The following is a 20,387-nucleotide window of genomic DNA, read 5'->3' on the forward strand; positions in this document are numbered from 1 at the left end:
ATCACAGAGTAACAGAGCATCCCTCCGGCTTATCCACCACGGCACCAACACTGCGTCAAGTTCAAGGACTGTGTGCTCGTATTTGGCTTATCTCCACCTCTCACAGTAACACTGCTATCCAACTCCCAGTGTGAGAAGGCATCATCAGTTTTAATTTGCCCATCTTTATATTCATCGAATGGTCTGAACTGGTGAAAGAGATCTAACATAAAGAGACCTCCATCGGAACTTTAAATTTAAAACCAAAGCTTTTAATACCACAAGGAAAACAAAATTAAGCTCCCTCTGTAATAATAAAACAACTTTGAGCTTTTCTTCAATAAAGCAAAAAAGGTGATCTCAGGTCAAGCACTGCAAAAGCAGTCCGTCTCCTGAGCTCTGTCTTACAGATGTGTTTATCTGCTGCTTTTGTGTTTGCAGAGACATATTTCTCCTTTAATAATCCACCTTCCTGCGGCTGCTCTCCTGATGCTTTGGAGCATGCAAGAGCTCTTCATCTGGTCTCATTTTAAAAAGATAAAAGCCTCTCCAGCTAATAGCGCTGCACATTCTCAACAGGAGGGCAGCAACGATGCAATTATAAAGCCATATTTCCCTGTGTATCATCAGATCTGTTTTTGATGACACCATTTGGATATTAAGCCTGCAGGTGTGTCACCTCGATGTTGAGTTTTTGAGCGGGCAAAATGTGGGGCAATCCCTGATTAAGACACGCATCCAACCTACTGCTCTGTGCTGACTTAATCCACTGTCATTTTCATTACCTGCAACACGCAGAGCTGCTGCCCTTAACAAGACGGTGAAAAAAGCTGAAAGCAAACATCACTGAGCTTTCTCGACATGTGAATCAAGCGCATAGACTTAAAATTAGAACAGCAGAACCAACTTACATTAATGCTGGGGAAGCTGGCAGAAAAGGATCTAATGTACGACTCTCACAGGGAAGTCATTAAACTGAACTTCATGTTTCCACATGAGCATAAATATACAATAAGATACACAAGAGACGATGTAAATTAATAATAAACTAAGGTTGTGTTAGGAAATGGAACTGACGGGGAGCAGGTGGTTATCAGTGAAGTTTTTTTGTTTTTTTTTCTTTTACAATTATGGCGCGTTCCCCACCCTCGATTGGCCGGGAGTCACCATTCTGGGAGGAGCACTCTTGGCTGAGCACAAAGGCCACTGACACAGATTCAAGATGGAAGCGGGTCAGTCGGAAATAGAGCAGAAGCAACAAGACCATGCCGGAGAAATCCCTTCCAGCAGCTGGAGAAGTAGAAACACAAGCTTGCAAAACACAAAGATGATCCGTCACAGTCGTGAACCGAGACGCCTGGATTCATCGTGACACAGAGCATTTAAGATGATTCTGATACCATTAAGAATTTAAAAAACCTTGCAATTATAAAGATTTATTAATTCATGACAGAGCAGCAAGAGCAGACCCAGATATTTTAAAATCAGGGTGTTGAAAGGGTCTTTTACACACGAATCAGTATGCACCAGGAATATCAATCAAACACCAGCTGAAGAAGCAGAGCTGGTGATACATTAAAGGCCATTGGTGAAAATTACTTTCATTTAACTTGCTGACTTATTTCTCAATTAGCCATCTGTTCTCTAAAATGACAAAGGAACTGTGATCATTTACTGTATAAATAAGCTGTTATAATTGAGCACAACTCAACACGACATCTTCAAACGCATCAAATCTGGGACATAAAGCAAAGGCTTATGACAGCTGACTAAAACCTAATGAGCAAAGCTCTACATGGGCTAACACCAACCTAACATGCATGTCTTCAGACTGTGTGAGGAAGAGAAACTAGACAGGCATGTGGAGAACAAGCAAACTCCAGCTCCAGCTCCCTTTTTAAAATAAATTGCATAAAAGCAGTGAAGCTTTAGTGCACTGGATGTAAATTTGCATGCAGTTACTACACTGTGGAGTCTTCATTATCCTTAGAATCAAATCCAAATCACTGAGAACTTGTTGCTCAGACTATAAAAGGATCTGCTAAACAATGTTTTATTATTTACTAAACTCTCTACTAAACCGAGGCAGTTAATTCTAAAAGACTGTGACATCCTCTCTCCCCTTATCCCGTCATCTGACTGTGTCACACATTCATCTGTTCACTCGTTTTCTCACAGACGCTATGAGACTCAGAAGCAGGGAGCGCCACAGGTCACTGGCCTTGGATTCCCCGCCTGCCGGGGCTCTCTGCTCTGCTGTGACTCAAAGCAAGCCCCTCATCACGACAGCAGCCTTGTCTCAGCTCGCCGCCCCCAGCTGTTGACATGGGAGGGGAAGAAGGATCATCTGGACTCTTTGCCCTGGGCCATTTTGACGCAGAGAAAAGAGTCTGTTTCTCAGCGGAAGCAAGAATCTTGCTGGACAATGGTCATATTTTTCTGAAGGACTGGAAGCTCACTGGAACGGACGCGCCAAAAAACCCGCCAAATCGCAAAACAGCCATTAATGAAACATCCTTTTAGCTTTCGGTAAACTTCTTAAGACTAAAGGATGTGTTAACTATAAGAGTCCTAATGTTAATTTTTCCTAAAAGTTCAACTAATGTCTGACATTTAGAAAGTCTAGTTAAATAATCACCAAAATATTTGCGATTATAATTTCTGCCATCGTCACGCAGTCGTAATGTGTGAGAAATACTGGGATCAAATTTCTTTTGTGAAAAGAATAAAGGAACACTCATGTGTTTGACTCTCAGCTCTCTCAGTCTGTGACGTCAGACTAACACATCAGTGAGGAGAAAACAGCTCAAACGTTGCTCATTGCCAGTAACATGCCAGAGTAAACACAAACAGAGGGCCTCGTGCTGCAGTGCAATCCTCACAGACCGGTCCAGATGTGTAGAGCATCGCTGGCTGCAGTCTCACATCTGTCCTGAGAGTGAAGGCAACATTTGTCAAAGAGATTTTAATTCTTCATATTATTTGATGAAATCAAAACTATGTGATATTTGTGTCTGATAGGACTTTCAGATGTGTCATGTTGGGTGATTATAAACACATAAATGTGTGATTAGGAACATTCACAGCTTTACGCCTTCACCAGTGTAGGTGCCAGGTATAAACAAACAACAGCATCTGAAAACTGTGTGTGAGATAACAGCTGTACAGGCTGTAATGGTCTCCATCTTTTCATCTGTCACTTTGCCTCATGCAGTCCAGAAATAAAGAGGGAGGCTATCATCAGGGTTGAGCAGTTTGGAGACAAAGTTAGAAATGCAAGGTTGAGATGGTTTGGACATGTGCAGAGGAAATATAGTGGACAAAGGATGTTGGATATGGAGCTGCCAGGCAGAGGGAAAGGAGGAAAACTTGGATGATGTGAAGGAGGGCATGCAGAGGGTCGTTGTGACAGAGGAAGATGTTAGTGAGAGTGAGTTGGAGACAGATGATTCTCACTGATTCACCCTTTAAGAGAGATGCTGAAAGAAAAAGAAAGCTGCACCAAGTTTGCACGATATGTTTGTCTTATTCTAAACTGGCAATTTTTGTGATTTGTGATTTCCACATCACGTTGGCATTTAAACCTGTTTAAATAACAGATTTAAACACAAAAATTGAAGTTTGATCCATCATTCGTCCAATCAATCCACTGCCTTAAATGTCCAAACCATTTCACCCTCGCTTCTCTAAAATGTACAAAAGCAACCTGTTTTGGTCTTTGAAACTAATTACCCACCTCATAGCATCTTCAACAAAGAAAGAAAGAACAAACTGGTCTCCTCATGTCGGTAGTCCACAAACCAGAACATTCTGTGACAGTGGTTACGTACATCTTTTGTATACAGTCTATGTATGCATTTCAGGTTAGGCTACTTTTCTTGCAAGTGTGAAAACAGCACATTAAAGTGGAAGAAGAAGAACCTGACTGTCTGCAGTTTTTGCTCCACTAGCTAATCCATTAATAAGTCATCCAACCTTGAGCTGGGAAACCGAGAAGGCAGCCAAGTGTCAGAGATAATACTTCAAAACTTATTTCCTGCATGATTTTACACGTGTGGGAGGCAGGAATGAATCACGCAAGTCCCAAATGTAAAAAAGACCCGATTTCCCTGCTGCTTCCTCCCAGTCATCCACCTCCAGGGTTGTTACATAACACAGCATACTGTAGCTCCGCTTTTAGCTCCACAAAAGAGCCGTTTGAATGGTGTCTGAAAACACTGTTACAGGCTTCAGCGCCTGCGAGAACATACGTTTACTTTACTTCTTTCAGCATCTCTTCTAGTCATTTAAACATCCTGGGCAGCAGATAAAAGACTCTCCACGCACTGTAAACTGGAGGACGGCTCACTTATGAGAACATCTCTCTGCAGCAGGAAAGGAAAATCTGAAAACATGTGCAGCATAAAAAGGGGAGGAGGTACATTTTCACTCCATATCGGCAGATAGGAGATAACTTTATCCACCCATTCATGACCCAGTGAGGCTTCTCCGAGCTCTGAATAATGAGGACGGTGGCTGTTTAACATGCAGCTTGTCTCGCTGTGGCCTCGCCGCACTGCTTTGCATATGAAACGAGGAGGGAGAAGGTCGTGATGTGCCTTCCTCCGGCTCCAGATGGGAGTCATTAAGGTGCTGCTGCCAAGTCGGGAAGTCTTTGATTTGGAAGCAGAGATTTTATCTCAGGGAGCAAACAGTAAAGTTCAGTGAAGTATATTCACTGTAGTAGACTTTTAAGGTACTTTAAATGAGAATTTCCATTTCAGAAGGAAGTGCTGCACATTTATCAGAGAGATTTTGCAATAAGCTTTTAAATCACAGCATACTCTATGGCAAAGAATCCCCGTTATTACAGCTGAGGCCCATAACAATAAAATGTATTTATTTATTTAAGCAGATTAGATAGGATTACACAAAAGTTGAAGAAGTTAGTCTGTGCAACTATTTGGTTTTTAACTACCCATCCTCTTTTTGCACCTTTTTCTATAGTCTGACTTCACATTTTTGAAAATCTAGCACAAAAGAAAATCAGATCACATCATGTTCCTGCATCATGTCCCACATAGCCTTGTTACATACGAGCAACAGAAATTCAACAAGTTGCATTCATTAAAAAATCTGCAAGAGACAAACTAACTCTGCAGGATTAAAATATACCCAGTACCTAACTTTTGACTGCATTTGCCTGATTTCAACTTGCACTGTTTTTACTTTGATGCACTGGTACTTCATCTCTGAGTATGTCTAAGTATCTTTCAGCACTGCACTGGAGGGGGAAATGACCCTGATTCCCCTCCCCATCTGACCGGCTCTTGACTCTGTTGGAAGCACAGGACCAGGTTTGCTCTTGACTCTGTTGGAAACACAGGACCAGGTTTAGATGTGGGTGTAGAAAATTCCTTACTTATTTATGTAACCTTTGGAGGACCCCTGTCAGGGGCTTTGGCATAGTCTGTGTGGAAACCTTCAGTTTCCTCTGATCCAGGGATCCCCTACACAATCAGACAGTCTATTCGATCATTTACCTGATTGCTGTAGTGAACGTTTGCTGCTTTTCCTTCTCTTATAAGAAAATTAAACTATTTCAGACCAGTAATCAGCTAATCGGAACATAAATGGGAAGGAGCTCATTCATTATGGAAATCAGTACAGATGATGCCAGGCTCTTGATTAATTCTCGAAAGCTTCGCAGTATTTCCCCTAAAAACATTTAATTGCTTCAGGGGCGGGATAATGATATCTTAGATGTCAAATGGATGCTAATGAATTGAAAACTGGCGCTGTGAGCTCAGATATCAGGAGCTTCAGAGTCAGCCCATGTGACAACTCATGTGGCTGCGTTGCTCATCGTTATCATCGTGCTTACTGTAAGAAACGATGCTGGAAAAAAATGCGCACAGTCTGAATGACGCTCCAAACTGGGATTGTAATCTAGCATGTACCAAATAAAAGTGCTGATCACTGTGACAAACCAGCGTGGCGCATTTTAATCTGAGAAAACACATGTTAAGATTTAGGGGGGGAAACACCAGCAAATATGGATAGAATTAATGCGTTCAACAGTTCAAGGAGACATTTAGGATACTGAGTTCTCTGCTCTCACCTAAACCGGGGGGAATCTTTAATGCAGTCCTCAAAATCCACCGTCATCTTGGACTGGATTGGAGTTTTCCACGAGGTTAAAACACGGATTTCATCTCCTGGGAGGATTAAAGTAGAGATGCAAGTTAGTCCACAGCGATCCTGTCTGCGTCTCCTGCTCCTGCAGCAGACCGTAGCTCGCTGACTCGCTCAGTCCTGCTCTGCTGATCCTGAGCCGCTTCACTCAGTACTAAACCCGTTGATGCCTTCAGTGGCTCCTCACAAACTCGGATTTTAGAGCTTCAAGGTGCTGAAAAACACAGTCACGCGGTTTTCATATAGAACGAGTGCTTTAATTTAAACTTGGGGTACTACTTAAATATAAAATATTATTATTATTATTATTATTATTATTATTATTATTATTATTATTATTATTATTATTATTATTATTATTATTATTATTATCAAATATAATAATAATAAGAATAATTAGTAAAATTAGTAGTTGTAGAAGCGGAGGGAATGTTTCAACCAACATTGAAAGGAGGAAGGGCAATGATTTGTTCTTATCTCCTAATTTTGATTTGCTTACATACAACTGGCAACAAAAAAATGAACAAAAAAATATCTTTTCTTCAGTTTCAGTTGTTTTCAGTGGCAGAAATAGGCTTCCATAAATTGCTAATTGTGGAAATTATAAGTCATCATTCTCATGCAAGTCATATCTGGTAACCACTATGCATATTTATTGAATTATATTTATATTATTATCTTAAATTCAGAAAGTCACATGAATCCAAACAGATAAATGTAGCAGATTCAAAAGTGAAATATTTGCTGATAGAAGAAATTTAAAAAATTAAAATAAAGAAATTCAAATGTAATCACATGGTGCAGCACTAGAGGAAATGCACAGTACTTTCCACCACTGTGAATAGTTGCAGCTTTTAATTATTTTTCAGATTTTCTGTAATCTAAAAATAAAATTCTATGTAAATGAGAACTTATAGCTACAGAGGTGAGACTGACTCAGCATCACCGATCTACAGCATCATATTCATGTAACAATGAATTCTTTTACTTGGTCTTCTCACTTTAGGTAACATAAAGTCCTGTAGTGCAAAATTCTTTATTAGGTTTTAGTAGCAATATTTGCTGCTAAGCTCAGTTTTCACAAAAATTCAGTATCAGTTCAATTGCAAACTGTTGATGCAGTAAAATATCTACACAGAACTGTTTTCCATGAAAGAAGAAGCCTCAAGGCTATTAGGTCTGAACACCATGCAATAGCTCTGAAGTTCATCATATCACAGTCAGAGGTTTATAGTAGATAGTAACAACACTGTTAATTTAAGGAAGTAGCATTACCAAAATGTAGGTACAAATTTTTATGTAACGCAAAATAATGGTTTCATGACTGAAAAAAATAACCACCAGAGTTTTGTAGAGAATAACAGATTGTCTAAGGAGATGTACCCAATTTCCAAGTATATGTTTTTCTTTTCTTTCTTTCTTTCTTTCTTTCTTTCTTTCTTTCTTTCTTTCTTTCTTTCTTTCTTTCAATATCAAAATGTAAATGTTACAGTAAATTTGAAGTTTTGACAGCTGTACAATATTGTTTCAACAGCAATTCGTAACAGCTTTACTATGTTCGGTGTAACTTGAAAGCAACATCGCTGACGTCACATTCCAACTTGAATTGAATGAACTAGACAACAATACACCGGCCAAAAAGATTGCAACATTTTCATTATATTTATATTAAAATTTAACAAAAAAGGAAAAACGGAAAAAAAAGAAACATTGAAATATGTAGGTAACTGTAGTACCTAATAACAATGATAATGTTCATCTTAATCCAGTTCTTAAATTTCCACAAAATCCCAAATGTTGGGATACTTTTAAACACTATCTAACAAAACTAGCTTAAATAAAGCAAAATAGAACATGAGAAAACAAAATAGCTTAAAAAAATTAAAACAATTACAAAAAAGAAAGGAGTTAATTTTTTAAAAACAATCTTTAATTAAATAATTACAAATATAAAGTAAAATGTATTCAAACAGGAGTTCAGTAATTCAAATCTAAAGAAAATATGATAAAGATAAACATAAGTTAAAAATACATAATAATAATAATAATAATAATAATGATGATGATGATAATAATGATGGTAATAAAGAGCTCAGTAAGTAAAAAATATAAATAACATAAACTAAAAATAAAAAACATACATAGTGAAGTAAAATAGATCATTAAATAATAAAGGAAAATAAAACAGAACATATCTGCGTTACTAACTGTAGTGCAGAAAAAGTGCACAGCAAATGTTAGATGACATTACAGTGGATATTACAGTGCAATGGAATGTAAAGTCTTGTGGCCAGTGCAATAAATAAAAATAAAAGAAGATTTTTTAAAAACTGATAGTCCTGTGTTATATGTATATTCATCAGAGAATTGGGATGAAAGTATTTTTATATTCTCTGGTGAGCAGATGGTGAATAAGCAAACGCCCACAGTAGGTTTGGTTATAATTTCTCTTAACTTCCACACTTTTGATGAATTATGGTTTGTTTTCATATCAACTAATCATATTTTGTCAAAGCTGCAAAATCTATATCATGTAAATTCAAAAGAGCACTTTACAATGGCCTTTAATCCTGTATCCCACAACTTCGTTTTTCCCATGCAGCTCTTAAATGACTCTCTGTTAAGTACTTCCACTTCCTAAGCAAGCCTATTATAAATGCACAGGAAATGGGAAAGCTTGGAGAAAGAGCGCCTGTTTGGGATTTCTCTGCAGGTTTTCACTAAGCACCATTGTTCCTCCTATCCTGGCTTTAAAAAGGCTGCCGCTCAGGCCATGAATGGAGATGATCTCACTCTTGGGAAGAAATGGCATCATCTTTTAGCAGGAATGACAGAGACATCAGGTCTTCAAGCACTTTGGTTCAGAATGAAATACTACTGTATGCATTGCCATGAACTTCAGAACAGACATTTATATTCTCCATATAAATAATCCTACTGCTTTTGGCAGTCCACTGCCTATTCATGTGTTATAATCATGACATTACCATTTTTATTGATTGAGTAAATCACATGCATGAAGCCCCCACCCCCCACCCCCAAACAAAGAATATATATATATATATATATATACATATATATATGATGGTCCTTGACTTTCCAGCTAGAAGCATGTGTTTCCATTTATCTTGTGGAAAATCTGCTCTATAAAAACTATGTAAAGATGTAACAATAGTCACATTCCCCACACTGACTGGTGACTCTTTGACTTTTTGTTTAGTAAGACAAGTAATTAATTGAATGAACTTTTACCTCAAATTTTTCTCATCATTGGACTGGTACCACAGTTTTAAAGATATTCGTGGTCATCTCAACAGGTGATCCAGGTGATATATATAAAAATATGTATTTTTTTTGCCCCCCCCCCCTTTTTTTTCTTTGCCCTTCATCACTATTCCTCTTCCCCGCTGTCTTTGTTTCCCTCCCTCCCCCCGTCATGTCTGTCCCGTCTGTAACAACTGAAAATAAAATAAAATAAATAAATTTAAAAAATAGATTAAAAAAAACTAGTTTGTCCAATATTTTAAAAAATAGATATCTAAAAGGACATTTAGCTGCACGTCACATAGCAGGAACATGCATTTAGCCATGTAGACATAGTCAAGATGACCTGCTGAGGTCTGAACTGAGCATCAGAATGGGGAAGAAAGGTGATTTGAGTGCCTTTGAACATGGCATTGTTGTTGTTTCTTTTGCCTTGTAAATTTTGAATTTTTACTTTTTATGTAAAGCTTACTTCGTCCATCATGCTTATGAATATGATTATTGATTTTATCTTCTACTTCAGCTTGAGTAAAGAAGATTTCATGGTTCACGAAAGTCCTCATCAACTTTGTCTCAGTTTTCTCAGTCTTTGCCTTACCCCCGAGCTCCTTTTACTAATCTGAGATCAAAGCACTCCCCTCCTTCTGAAGCTGTTGAGTCAGCAGTTGGCTGATCCCAAAATGCAGACTGCTGGAGAAACTTAACAGCAAACTTGGTAGCACACATATTTTCTAGACTGTTCTGGGTTTTATTATAACATCACACGATCTTGGTAGGTGATGCATATGAGCACAGGCTTTCCTTTGAAAAAGTGTGATGAAGTAATAAGTACAAATTTAGGAAAATATGCTTATTAAAGTTCTGTACTAGCTGGATGAGAGGATATCCCTATTAAATGTTATTAAATATTAAGTAATAGCAGCAGGTGCTTAGCCTCAGCTCAGTTTCCTTAAGGTCAAACACAGAAAACAAACTGAGCACGTATGAGGGATTTTGTATGGGAATCAAAAATGCACCTAGATGGTAGCAGTTGGTTGGTTTCTCTCTTAGTGCCACCATGAAGTTCAGATTTTGTTAAGGTTCATCACTGAAATTAATTAAAATGTTCACGCTGCACCATTATTAGATTCAATTTTAAATTTGTTGTGTATTTTACAATAGCTTATACAATAAATTAAATAATGAACATTATGATGACCATGATAACTCAGACTCTAAGTTTTTATATTTACATTTTTTAAAGCTTTTTCATGTTTAGTACATATACTTTTGTGCAACCAAGTGCAACCACAATTGTGTGTTGCACTCGAGGCTAAGTTATCTTCTTTGGTTTCTTAGTGTTTTAGCTCATTAGCTAGGTAGTATGAGTAAATGTACACCACTAAAGAATGTATTTATTTATTTATTTTGTTGTCCATTGGTGAAATATTTGATTAGGTACCCAAAAGTTTCAACTTACTGAGAAGTAACTCAAAAATTAAAGATACATGACAAGTTAAAATTTTGACATAAACTAGCAGAGATTTTGAGATTTTCAGTACCTTTTTTAAGTAGTAGAAACAAACATCCATACATCTACTACCATCATCAAGACAAACTTATTTAGATTATCTATAGAATACTAACCTACATTGGACATTAATTGTGACTACCTGCTAAATATTAACATGCTAGGACGTTTATGTTAGCAAACCATGTTTTCTAAGATATAACCTTGTATTGAAACAGTGGTTGGGAGACTGTTTTCTATATCTTTACACTAAAGCTCAATACCTATCAGTACTTAATTCTAATTTTAGATATTAAACAACTTAGACATCTTCTTATGGTGCAACCTCAAAATCAAAGGCTAATTTCGCATATGCTAATTAACAAATTTATCCTCACTCACTGAACTTTAGCAATGAGCACAGTGATATTATCTTAAATATTTATATATTGTTTTAGTTAGCATGCTAACTTGGTCAGAAGCTGTCCTGAATTAAAAATGAATTCATATTAAAGGGGAAAAAACGAATAGAAATCAGTAAAAGTGATAATGGCATGGTCTTCAGAACTGACAGTTTGCTAACCAAGCATGCTAACATTAGCTGACTTAGCACACCACTGTTTTTATATAAATATAGTGACTTCAGGTTCCAAAGAAACTCTAACATAGTGACTGTGCAGAAATGTTGCTTATGTCCCTGTTTTATATAGAGTTGAAGAATTTGTCATCATATTTTCTCATCATTATTTCTTTGTGCAATGCACCAGTACCACTGGCATCAAAGTATGCCAAGAGCATGATGCTACTGCCACCATGTCTGACAGCTGGTAAAGTGTCCTTAGGTTTGAAACCTCCAACATTATTCCTCCAAGCATGCTTCTTGTCTGGGCCAGATAGCTCAGTCTTGTTCTCACTGTAAAGCTTTACTACGGAAAGTACTTGGCACAAATTTAGTTGTCCTTAAAGGTGTTGATTTTGGCCTAACTTTTTGGTCAGACCTTGGCAAAGTGGTGACACATCTCGATGTTAGGATCTGCATGTGGCAGGGCGTGGTCTGTGGCGCCACTGTGGGGAGGCTGACACACCTGAGCGGCATCAACAATTACGCCTCACCTGCATTTAAGAAGATTGAACACGGAGTCCTGTTGCTGTTGTTGTTGTTGGTGTGTGACTGACAGCTGAAAAACTGTGGCCAAGTACTGTTGAAACAGCAACCAAACCGATCTGAATAAGCTATAATCTTATGAAACCTTCATAACCCAAAAAACAAGAGCAATAAAACCTCTAAAACCTTTAAAATAGGGCAAAGGCACCAAATTTTGCCCCGCAGTTGTCCAAGCTATTTTCATCAGACGTGACTCTCTTCATGTTTTTTTCTGTCCCACTGAAACTACATGGTTCTAACCATTATTTTCCACAGGTCTTGTTAGCCCCAGATAAAATGAGCAGGGACAACACCAGGATGCCCGCAGCGGTGAGCTTTCAATGGCTGTACCTTTATATTTTAATTAGAGTTATGAAAGTGGTATTGACCTTAATCTAAGATAAGTGCATTTTCCAAAATGTCAAACTCTTCTTTTATGATTTGGATGATGAGATTTATGGGCAGATTACAAGCCATCATATCAGTAGTAGACTCTTCATGTTTCATCTCCCGTTGCCAACTCTGTGTGGCATGTACCAGGAGCAGGGATGAGTCCTGCCTCTGTGCAGGGAGGCAGGGAGCCGTCGGCTCCCATTTTTGCTTCCATCGCAGACTCGCTCTTTGCAGACATAAGCACCACTGCGGCATCTCCAGGAGAGACATGTGGGTCTCTGGGATGCTGACCTACTTTTTCTCCCCTTTTTTGGTCTGCTGGAGAGAGTCTCTCTGCTGAGCACACAGCTTGTAACACTACAGATGAGACATGTACAAATGCCGCATGGATGTTTTGTATTATGCATGCATATCTTCTCAGCGCACTTACTTAAAATTTTAAATTCATTTTAATCTTGCACTAGAAATGCTGTGCTCATACTAATTGCGTACTGGCATGATGTATAATACAGTATTTGTGTGTTACTGTCATCTGGCTTCTTTATCCAGCGTAAAAAGAAAGAGGTTAAAACTGAAATTTTGCAGTTTGATATTTTAGGCAAAATGTCGACATTTTCTTCAAATTAGACATAAAGATTGATAGTATGCTTACATTTGTATGTTGAAAAAAAGCCAGAAAATATGATAAAAAAAAATCAGTGGCTGCCCCTGAAATATTACCCAGAGAGCCAATCAGCAGCTGAATTGTAAAACATGTTATTGTGGTGGTGAGTTCTGCTGTATTTTTGACCTTTCCGTAAGTCATCGTATGTATTGTGAATTATCGTGGCATTTTTTTAGTGTTGTCATCAGATGAGCACAGACATAGATTGTGTTAACGCTCAGGATCGAGCTTTTAATAAAGCTGTGAAACTAAAACCTTGGAGGAAAATACAACCCTCTTAAGTCTCATTTAACGCAATGTCAGCAAAACCTTTTAGGCATGTTTTTATCTGACTTGACAGGTGATTTCATATATACAGTTGTTATGTCCCAGTGAGCACTGAACTTACAGGGAAGGCAGATATGTGACATATGACCTTTGTGAGTTTGAGGTGCTCTTTGCCAGAAGCTGTTTACAGTCACTCTGAGATCACTGCTGAGTTATTTAACAGTCCTGCCAATGCACATTAACCCGGGAACTTGACATCTCATCCCGAGTGCTTCTCTCTGTCACCTCTAGCTGTGAGACACCTCCCTGCATGTGTTCAAATCCATCGCTGTTGTTCAGGTAAAATACCACGGAAGATATTCTGAATTTTCTTTATATTTAGACTGTTCTCTATTAAGTTCACGATGACCTATAAATGTGGATCATTTACAACCCACTCAAGAATTATATTACAAATTTGTGGACACGAACAGGACAAAGCCAAAGATTCGTCTACGACACTCTTCAATGCAGCACATTGGGCAAATATAGATACTAAATATGAATAGATATAAAATACAATGAAGTCCAACAATGTTCAAGATAAACCCTGATTACATTGTGATGTTTCTGTACTTAAAGGCCACTTTAAATTTAGTCTTATTCCTATTCACGGCATGGTCTACAGCTTTTGTTGGGTCATTTTGAGCTTTCTGTTGGGACTGCTTAGTTCATAGTTCTAGTTTCTCTAGACTCTGTTTAGATTTAACTTCATGCTACTTCTGTAAACCAGTTGTAGGGGGATGCAAATTAGTCACTTGATTCGTTGATGTTTCTTAACATACTCCAGAGAACATTAAAAACGAACTAAAGCTATCACAAGACCGATTAAAAAAATCGGTAAGACTCTCTACATAAAAAGATGTTTATGAATTGTTTTAAAGTGGACATGAAAAACTACATTACTAATCTCTGACTCTCTTCCACAGCATGTCTTTATCCTGTCATCCTTCTCTCACCCCAACTGGTCAGGCAGATGGCCCCGCCCCTCTCTGAGCCTGGTTCTGCCGGAGGTTTCTTCCTGTCAAAAAGGAGTTTTTCCTTCCCACTGTCGCAAAAGTGCTTGCTCATTAGGGGTCATATGATTTTTGGGTTATTCTCTGTATGTATTATTGTAGGGTCTACCTTACAATACAAAGTGCCTTGAGGTGACTTTTGTTGTGATTTGGCGCTATATAAATAAAACTGAATTGAACTGAATGTACTAATGACTAATTTACACCACGGAGCTCAGCTCTCAAAAACTGATATGGATGTGATACTGTTCATGTTGCTGGATTTAGGAAATAAGTGCTTAAAATTAAAGTTTTAAGAACATGTTTAGCTCCATCTTCTGTCAGGACAGAACATGACATCGTGGGTTGGTTGTGGTCAGTAGACTTATATTAGTTTATGTTAGCTGACTAGTAACAGAAAATAAGGACACTAAAACTAAAAATCACTCTAAGGGGATCACTTTTGTATTCAATTCAATTCAATTTTATTTATATAGTGCCAAATCACAACAACAGTCACCTCAATGCGCTTTATATTGTACAGTAGATCCTACAATAATAGATACAGAGAAAAACCCACCAATTATATGACCACCAATGAGCAAGCACTTTGGCAACAGTGGGAAGGAAAAACTCCCTTTTAACAGGAAGAAACCTCCGGCTCAGGCAGAACCATCTGCTGTGACCAGTTGGGGTGATATAACCAAAGTTGAAATGGGGTGGTACATTCCTGTAATACCAATATATATCATAAGATGGTGCAGTGAGTCAAAGTAACCTTTATTTAACCACATACATGATTAAGAGCAGTTTGGGTATAGGTTCAAAATTAAATATTAGAAGTTAAAAGAACAGCAGCAAACACCTGGAAACAGTTAAATACACCCACTGGTAAAACACTGCCTTCTGCTGGTGAAGGTTTGAGTGGCGTTTTGCAGAGGGCGATTACAAAAAGTACCTTTAAGATCATAGCATACTCAAAAACAGAGTTTCAGTGAGTAATTAGACGATTTGACCTTGGTTCTATTTCATGTTAATCGTCTTAGGGTAAGCCTAATTGCTTAAGGAATCGCAGGCTTTACAGTGCAAAGCCCTTTAGTTCTGCAGCTTTTCATCTACTGCAGTCTGTTCCTGTCAGTGATTCCCCGTGAGGGAGAGAGTGACAGGATATCATTACAAGAGGAGAAGGTGAGTGTTGGGTCAGGGATGGAACTTTAAACAAAGGAAAATACTCTTCAGGAAGTCTGTTTCACTGAGTCAGCTGGACTTAAGTCAGGTATTCCGAGCAATCCACATCATCACCACAAAGTATGAGGCCATCAGGGACTGGGTCATCCAGAGTCACACGGGTCAAACACTGTCATATACGTCATCTCAGCAGAAAAGCTGACCTCTTTAGAAAAAATAATTATTGCACTAGAGCTTGGGTCACTAGGTAGCCATTTCATGTTTTCCCTGTGCCCATATGGTTCCTCTTCAGGTCTTCCTGTTTCCTACCACAATACGAAGACATGCAAATCATGTTAATAAGATGTGCACATGCACAGTTATGTCTCTCTACGTTGGTCCTATGATGGGCCAACAATCTGTCCCTACACCTTACTTCACCCCAAAGCCAGCTGAGAGGCAACTTGGTCATCTGATCATAGAATCAACAGTCTTATTTTAAATCCAGAGGTGAACATTTTTTCTTGTGCTAGACTTGTGTAGAATCATTGAATTAAAGCTAAAAGTCTTGATTGCTGAGATCCACTGTGGTGCTCTACAGAGGCAGTATTACAGAAATTATGTTATTAAAAGCCTCAAAGCCTAGCCGCTGTTTTAAAGTGTCCTTTTGATTTTGAATTGCTGTATGCCACTAAACTTTCTTCAACTTATCAGCATAAAATCAGAAATCCTATTGTTCAATCCCACAAACCGTATTAATATCACTGAGAGTTCTCTTGGCCCCTTGTCTACTAATGCAAAGCTCATTGCCAAAAACACAGGAGTTCAATTTGGTTAACTTTGAACCACAATAAATACATTAATAAAACCAATGTTTTCAAACTCAAAACTAGAGAAAGTCATTCCAACATTTATTTTCTCAAGACCTAATTACAGCAGCTCCCTCGTCTTTGGCATGAATGAAAAATCTCTCTCTCCTCCATCTGGTTCAGAAAGCAGCAGCTCAGCTGCAAACTGATTTTTGGAGACAGTGTCACATTTAGGCCCTTCTGGCAAAAGTCAAGACCATGTTTTTGCTATCAGAGACCCTTCACTTTTAAACAAACTGCCCGAGGAGATTAGGCTTGGAAATTAAATAAACTCCTTTAAATCACCTCTTAAAAGACACTTTTAAAGACTTGCTTTGATGTGGTTCCACATGTTTTACTTGGGAAGGGGATGAAGCAGCATGAAGCTCAGATAATGGATGAAGTGGACAGTTTTCAGTGATTTCAACAGTAGGTTTCAAGTTTCAGGTTCTGTTTTAAGTAGCAAATTTTAAAACAACAGACGTTAGACCAAATTGCTTTATAGGTACACTCTCATGCAAACTAAAATGAGGAACAATAAATCCTTAAAATCTATTTAAAACTTCACACATTTCCAGGAATAAAGAAGTTCTTAATCTATAAAGAAGATTTAGAACCCTACAAGGTTGACCCTACAGTAATACATACAGGGAACAACCTAAAAATCATATGACCCCCTATGAGCAAGCACTTTGGCGACAGTGGGAAGTAAAAACTCCCTTTTAACAGGAAGAAACCTCCAGCAGAACCAGGCTCAGGGAGGGGTGGGGCCATCTGCCACGACCTGTTGGGGTGAGAAAAGGATGACAGGACTAAAGACATGCTGGCTTATCACAGCACACAGCTGCAACATGTACACAATGGTCTACAAAACATAATTAAATAGCACCATACCTCTGCTCAGGTGGTCAGTGCCTCACCTCGCAAGAGCCGTAGTGGGTTGTGACATCTCCTCCAGACCTCAAAAAGCGGAAACTGCATTTGTAGGTCATGACATCACTTCCAACCAGCTGCATAAGTTTGTGGATTTATCACCAAATACCTACGGTAGGTAGTGGCATCATCTCAAGACAAAGTGCTGTGTCAGTTTGGGCATCATCTCCAGACAGAGGCCACTGCTGCAAGAGATTGTGGCATTTCCCTCTAACAGAGACAGCTACTGTGGTGGGTCATTGCATCACCTCCAAACACCAGTAGGTTGTAGTATTATCACCAAATAGCTGTGGCAGGTTGGGCATCAATTCTGGACAGAGGCAGCTGCAGCAACAGATCATGGCATCGCCCCAAACAGCACTAGCTGGTCATGACATCTCCCTAAAACAGAGACAGCTGCTGCGGGAGTTTGTGGTATCACTGCAAACAGCCAATGCAGGTCTTGGCATCATCCTCAAACCACAGCATGCACCAAAAATGATTGAGGGCTGTCCTCTAAGTGCCACAGTCAGCTGCCGCTGCCACGTTTTGACCCCATCTTTGCTCCTGCAAAGCTCTGTGTAAGACAAACACACAACCATGGTGGTCCCTCAAGGCAGTCAAATAGAAGGTTCTCCAAGTCTCTAACTACATTTCCATGGTCTGAATTGAGTTGCTGTGCAAAATAAAGGAGGTCAAATATCTCCGGGTCTTGTTCACAAGTAAAGTGACATTGATGTGTGGATAAGTGCAGCGTCAGCAGTAAAGCGGAAGGCAAAGCTTTCCAGCTGCCGTCCTTGTTCCAACACTCATAAAGTCACGAGCTTTGGGAGAAAGAATGCAGACACCAAGCGCCAAAATAAGCTTCCTCTTCAGGGTGGCCCTAAGAGACTCTATGACGAGCAGAGTTATTTCTCCTTTTTGCTGAACACTGTCAGTTCATGCCTCTTGGTTGCTTTCCATTGGAACTTGATCCTTCCAAATGGTCAGATACCTGAGGGTAGACCCAGAAGATAATGAAGAAATACTACATCTCCAAGGATGTCTTAGCCTAGATATTTAGAATAAAATGTATGAATATGGATTTGATGTTATGAGAGCTTTAGAGGCGCTGCTAGTTGGATTTTGTTACCTTTTAAGAAAACTGTTTCATGAATAATGCATGTAGCTGCTCCCCAACGAGCCAAAGGTGCTTATCTAAGTAAGGTTATACAAACAAACAAAATGAGTGCTTTTCTGTGTACATTTTGTCTAACACACCTCATGACATCTCGGTCAGTATATTTTGCCCATTTCATCAGTTCTGCTCAGCAAACACGCCTGAACAATGTTTTTGTTTTTCCCTGCTCGTTGTTTTGGGGGGGAAAGTAGGGCAAGAAATGCTGCAGGCTCATATAAGTCCCCGGCCTTTGAACACACACACTCACACACACACGGATCAAACGAACACGGATACATGAGCTCTAATAACTTCACTCTGATATCGTCACAGTGGAATGAAGTAAAGGGATGGCTAAGCAGGTTATGTTAGTGGAATGATTTCATTTTTTTCTTCCATCTCTGTGACTGTTTTCACGTATTCTGCTCTGAGGACATCAAAGGATGGATTTAATATCAAATGACCACATGGGTGTGAGTGTGTCTGCAAGATTTTGAGGAGACAGGGAGGCTGGTGTTGCTAGGTGATGGCTTGGCGCTACTGAGGGAGGCGGGATGAGACATGATCAGAGGAAATTCTTGCTATTGAAGTCTGAGCCTCTGACTCTCCAACACCTCTGCTGGCTGAGGTCCACCTGACTGATGTGCCCATGAGGTGCTCTTAAAAGCAGACAAGATGCACTTTATTTATCCAAAAGTCAGGTAATTCCTTTGTCACAGTAGTTAAAAATGAACCATAATATGAATTTAAATACAAACTTTGAGTAATAATAAATGCAAGAAAGAAAAAAAAAGCACAATTTATGTAATAGCTTACTAAATGTAGTGAAAACAGAATAGCAAATATAAAATGAAATTAAAATTGTGCTTTTTTTTCCAGGTCAATTAAGAAAAAAAAACTAAACCTCGGACGTGTTGAATGATTTAAATTTACATACATTAGCTTTAAAACACCCCGTGAGTTCAGGTCTAAGACAAGTGGTTTCAGGTAATCAATCGAAGCCAGCTTTCCTCTGATTGGCTGTTCCTTGCAAACAGAAGGTTGGTACAGAAAGTGGGTGGAGCCTCTTTTTTCACAGTGAGAGCTGCGTGCCTTAAATGGGATCCACTCTTAGTGACGTCCCGCAAATCTAAGAGTAGGTTTAAAAGAAAAAAAGGACTAATGGCATTCATAAGTGCAAACTCACATACATCTATCAAAAGACATAACAGTTCAAACACTGAGCTGCTATGTCTGCTCCCAGATTGACACTTTGATGTGAATTTCAGATATTTTAGACTCCCAGAGACTGGCTTCAAAGTTTTTCAGTTCACAGAGTTGTTGCGTCAGACACATGAAACCTGCAGACACCACCACTGAAGGAGTCATGGAGATTACTTGTACACCCACTGACCTCGTATTTGCAATAAACAATATATGACAGGAAATAAGGAAAAGCATAATATTTTGTCTTAAATCATTAAACCATTGGCTTTTGCTTGACATCGTGAGTCAAGCTCGACCATTGGGGAATAATTTATTTATTTAATTAGAGATTCACAGTGACCAGAAGAATCCCACTGACCTTTAATATCCCATGATTTCTCCTTCAGCACCATGATTAAGTGAACTGTCAGGACCACTACATAAAGGTTACCCTCTCAGTGAATTGTAAAAATCTTGGGATGTCATGTAACTTCATAACCACAAGGGGGCATTGTTGCCTCACCGCTGCTGTAAAACTGGTTTCCTTTGAGCTTAAAAGCTGGTGAAAGAAAAGTGAGGAAATATTTTATTTTTAGCATAACTGTGGGTACATATTAATCCATGGGTGTGTTTGTAGAGTTACAGCTCTGTCTGGTATTTAACTCGGACTGATTATGTCTTTAGAGAAGACACAGAGGCAAAGAGCTG

The 20,387-nt window shown here is 38.8% G+C and overlaps 1 protein-coding gene across 3 annotated transcripts in view; it reads right to left on the reverse strand.

Moving 5' to 3' along the window:
• The window catches only part of acap3a (ArfGAP with coiled-coil, ankyrin repeat and PH domains 3a), a 67,260-nt gene extending 60,972 nt beyond the window's left edge, over window positions 1-6,288 (reverse strand). For all 3 annotated transcript variants that reach the window (XM_080295517.1, XM_026153313.2, XM_080295518.1), the window contains exon 1: window positions 6,080-6,288. In XM_080295517.1, coding sequence (XP_080151643.1) covers window positions 6,080-6,126 — 47 coding nt within the window. In that variant the 5' untranslated portion in view covers window positions 6,127-6,288. The remainder of the gene's footprint in view (window positions 1-6,079) is intronic.
• Between the last annotated feature and the right edge of the window lie 14,099 nt (window positions 6,289-20,387).

Source organism: Astatotilapia calliptera, chromosome 20 (genome assembly GCF_964374335.1).
Source record: "Astatotilapia calliptera chromosome 20, fAstCal68.1, whole genome shotgun sequence".
Classification (NCBI taxonomy): Eukaryota; Metazoa; Chordata; class Actinopteri; order Cichliformes; family Cichlidae; genus Astatotilapia; species Astatotilapia calliptera.